The sequence below is a fragment of the Gregarina niphandrodes genome (assembly GCF_000223845.1).
Source record: "Gregarina niphandrodes unplaced genomic scaffold scaffold00022, whole genome shotgun sequence".
Lineage (NCBI taxonomy): Eukaryota > Apicomplexa > Conoidasida > Eugregarinorida > Gregarinidae > Gregarina > Gregarina niphandrodes.
This window is the reverse complement of record NW_011645791.1, coordinates 46,307-49,322: the sequence shown is the minus strand read 5'-3', so window position 1 is coordinate 49,322 and position 3,016 is coordinate 46,307. Positions and strand designations below refer to the sequence as shown.

Genomic DNA, 3,016 nt, shown 5'->3' with positions numbered 1-3,016 from the left:
TGGTGGTAGTCGTGAGGTCACCAGGCGTGGTGGTAGTCGTGAGATCACCAGGCGTGGTGGTAGTCGTGAGATCACCAGGCGTGGTGGTAGTCGTGAGATCACCAGGCGTGGTGGTAGTCGTGAGATCACCAGGCGTGGTGGTGGTAGTGAGATCACCAGGCGTGGTGGTGCCAGGCGTGGTGGTGGTGGTGGGTCCAGCCGTGGTGGTGGTGGTGGGGTCAGGACAGGTGATGTCTTCTGTCATTTTTTGGACGGTGTTGACGATGTTAGCGACGAGTTCATTGACGTCTGTATGATAGTGAGTTATGAGGTAGTTAGAGAGTCCGGCATCGTTGAGGTCAATGTTGTAGATTTGTTCGAGGCAAGAGGCCCAGAGGTCATTGTCTGTGGGTAGTTCGATTCCGCGTTCTAGGCAACGGTTGGCGCCGTTGTCAGTGAAGCTTTGATCGGAGAGGATCATGATGGGGAAGATGTTGCGGGTGTTAAGGACGTGTCCTACTTGTTCGAGTTTGGGATACTCGTAGTCTTGGCAATTCTGGAAGACTTGGAAGCTGCCTGGATGTTCTGGTGCAGGGGGAAAGTAATCAGGACCCATAAGTTTAAGTAGAGCATCAAACTCCTTCTGTTCCTGTTCATTAATGGATTTATTATTGACTTTGGCCTTAAGCTCTAGAAGCCGGGGATAGTTGACCTCGCTACCTCTGTAGAAAGCGCCCATGGCGGCGAAATCCTGTCCCCAGAAGGTGTAGGAATCCCCCTCAACCGGGTTCCAAGATTCAACGCCACTAGCAACTTCCCCGAAATAGTGCGGGAAGTCATCTGTGATGGTTAATAATACTCTAATGATATGCTGTCCCGCCTCGTCATAAACCTTATCAGGGGAGGACCAGTTAACCTTAGGGTCCATAGCCGCATACATCATACCTTCGTATACGTTCTCAGGGTAATCACCTCCCTCCGCATAAGAGTTGTAATACGTGTTCTGGTAACCGGTCTCGATGTGTTTGTAATCAGAACTCAAGGCAAACGTATCCACGTTATCGTAACAGTAGTCTATCAAGTCCAAAGTACCACGACCAGAACCATTCCCACGGAATGGCACCGGCTTGTCTGCAAATCGCGCCATAGACACCAGCACACTACCCTCTATCTTCGAATTCAACTCTTCAATAATCTGCTTAGCCTTAGTAGACATCTCCAAGTTAGACTCCGTAAAAGACGTTGTCGCGTCCTGTAATATCATCAACTCTACACGACGGTCACACTGAACCTCGCCGTATGCCACAGCGCCCAATACAACCAAAGAAGTTCTCATCTAATCAACACAAAATAATTATGATAAAGATCTTTTTATTTCTATCTCCCTTCGAGACACTCTGTCTCCAACCATTGATTCGTAGAGACGTAACAGCTCAATGACGGGCCGGCAACGGGGTTTTTGATATCATGGAGACAGAGGGTAACATGGAGACACACAGAAGTATGGACACTCACTCCTGACGCGATACCCCTATTCCGCGACTTAGACGTGAATCGCCAAGGTCACCGCGCAGCCCTTGCCGCCGATGAGAGTCGACAACGAGGAACACTTCGAAGACTGGGTCGACGAAGTGGTGGGCTTAGTCAACCGCGCGGCCCACAAAATCGACGAAAAAAGTATGATAGAGGTGCTTGGGCGCAAATACCTCCCGCGAAGCCACAGCGCCTCGCGAGGGTAGACCGGGGTCCTGGCATACCCGTGGAACAGTTCATTTCGGACATAGCGCGTCTTCTCTTTCCGACGTCGACATATGCCATGGAGGCGTATGTCGCGGCGCTGACGGTCTGGCCGAGCGACTTCGTGCAGCTCTCCGACGTATTATTAGCTAGAATTGCCCGCTATGTGAGACTAGCGCGTAGATGGGGTCTCACGGAGACAATAACTCGCGCAGGGCTCGACATGCGTATTAGGCGCTCCGCGTCACCCCAGTGGCGGACGTGGTATACGAATATGTCGGTCAGGGGAAAGTCACTCCTAGACGTAGTTGACAGCGTGTGCATCAACCTCGAAGCACAGACCCGTGTCTTGGCCGTTGCAAACCCGGCAGTAAACGTCCAACAATCGCCCGCAGAGCAACCATCGGAGATGGTTGAAGAAGAACAGCTGGGCGAGGTGCAAGTCGGCTCACCTGTCTGCGCCACCTGCGGAGGGTACCCTCATCCACGCAACGGCGTATGTCCAGCACGCGACTCAACATGCCTCAATTGCGGCAAACGCGGTCACTGGGCCGGAGTGTGCCCCACTCGGTACTACAAGGATAGTTATGGACGTCCCATGCACTCCGTGACTCAAACGAAGAGTGGGACCATCATCGTGAGAGTTGGTGGCGACGTGACCACAGGGCATAGACTCACCACCGCCGCTGGGACAACAAGCGCAGAAAGGACGCGCACCGCAGGAAGGAGAAGAGGCCCCCAGATAACCGAACGGATGGCGCCGAGGGGACCGACGGCGCAACGGACATGGAAAGGCTCTTGGAGAGACTGGAAGCCTTAGAGGCACGGGCTAATGTCCCAACAGGGAAGACACCGGCCGAGCAGCCCCCTTTTGCGTGAGAGGCCTGGTGGAGCAGGCACCGCTAGATTTCCTAGTGGACACCGGAGCCGACATGAGCCTGTTGCAGGAAGCGGACAGGAAACGGGCAGGGATACCGCTCTCAGGAGACACGATCCCGGTCGAGACGGCTATCGGCACCGGCACCCTACCCCTCACTGTGTTGTTGAGACTAACTACGAAAGACAAAGAAAAATCTTCGAGGAAGAAACTACGCACATGGAGCCACGAAGCCGGTGGAAGCTGTGGAGCCTGCTGGAACGATACCGCGACACCTGGGAGGAGCCCAAGGTTGCGAGAGTCAAGTACGCGGCCAGATTCACAGTCCATGGCAGGCCTTTCAAGGCGAGAGTACGGCACTACGAGCCGGAAATGCGTGAGGAGCTCGAGAAGCAGGTTAAGAGTAGCTCGAGTTAAGGGTCA

General features: G+C 53.8%; 1 protein-coding gene across 1 annotated transcript; it reads right to left on the bottom strand.

Annotated features, from left to right (window-relative positions):
- Positions 1-102: 102 nt before the first annotated feature.
- Positions 103-1,315, bottom strand: GNI_103180 (hypothetical protein; the record flags this gene model as incomplete). The annotated part of the gene is made up of 1 exon (XM_011132933.1): positions 103-1,315. A coding segment is annotated over one exon (1,213 nt), but the record flags the coding sequence as incomplete, so codon positions are not given.
- Positions 1,316-3,016: the final 1,701 nt, after the last annotated feature.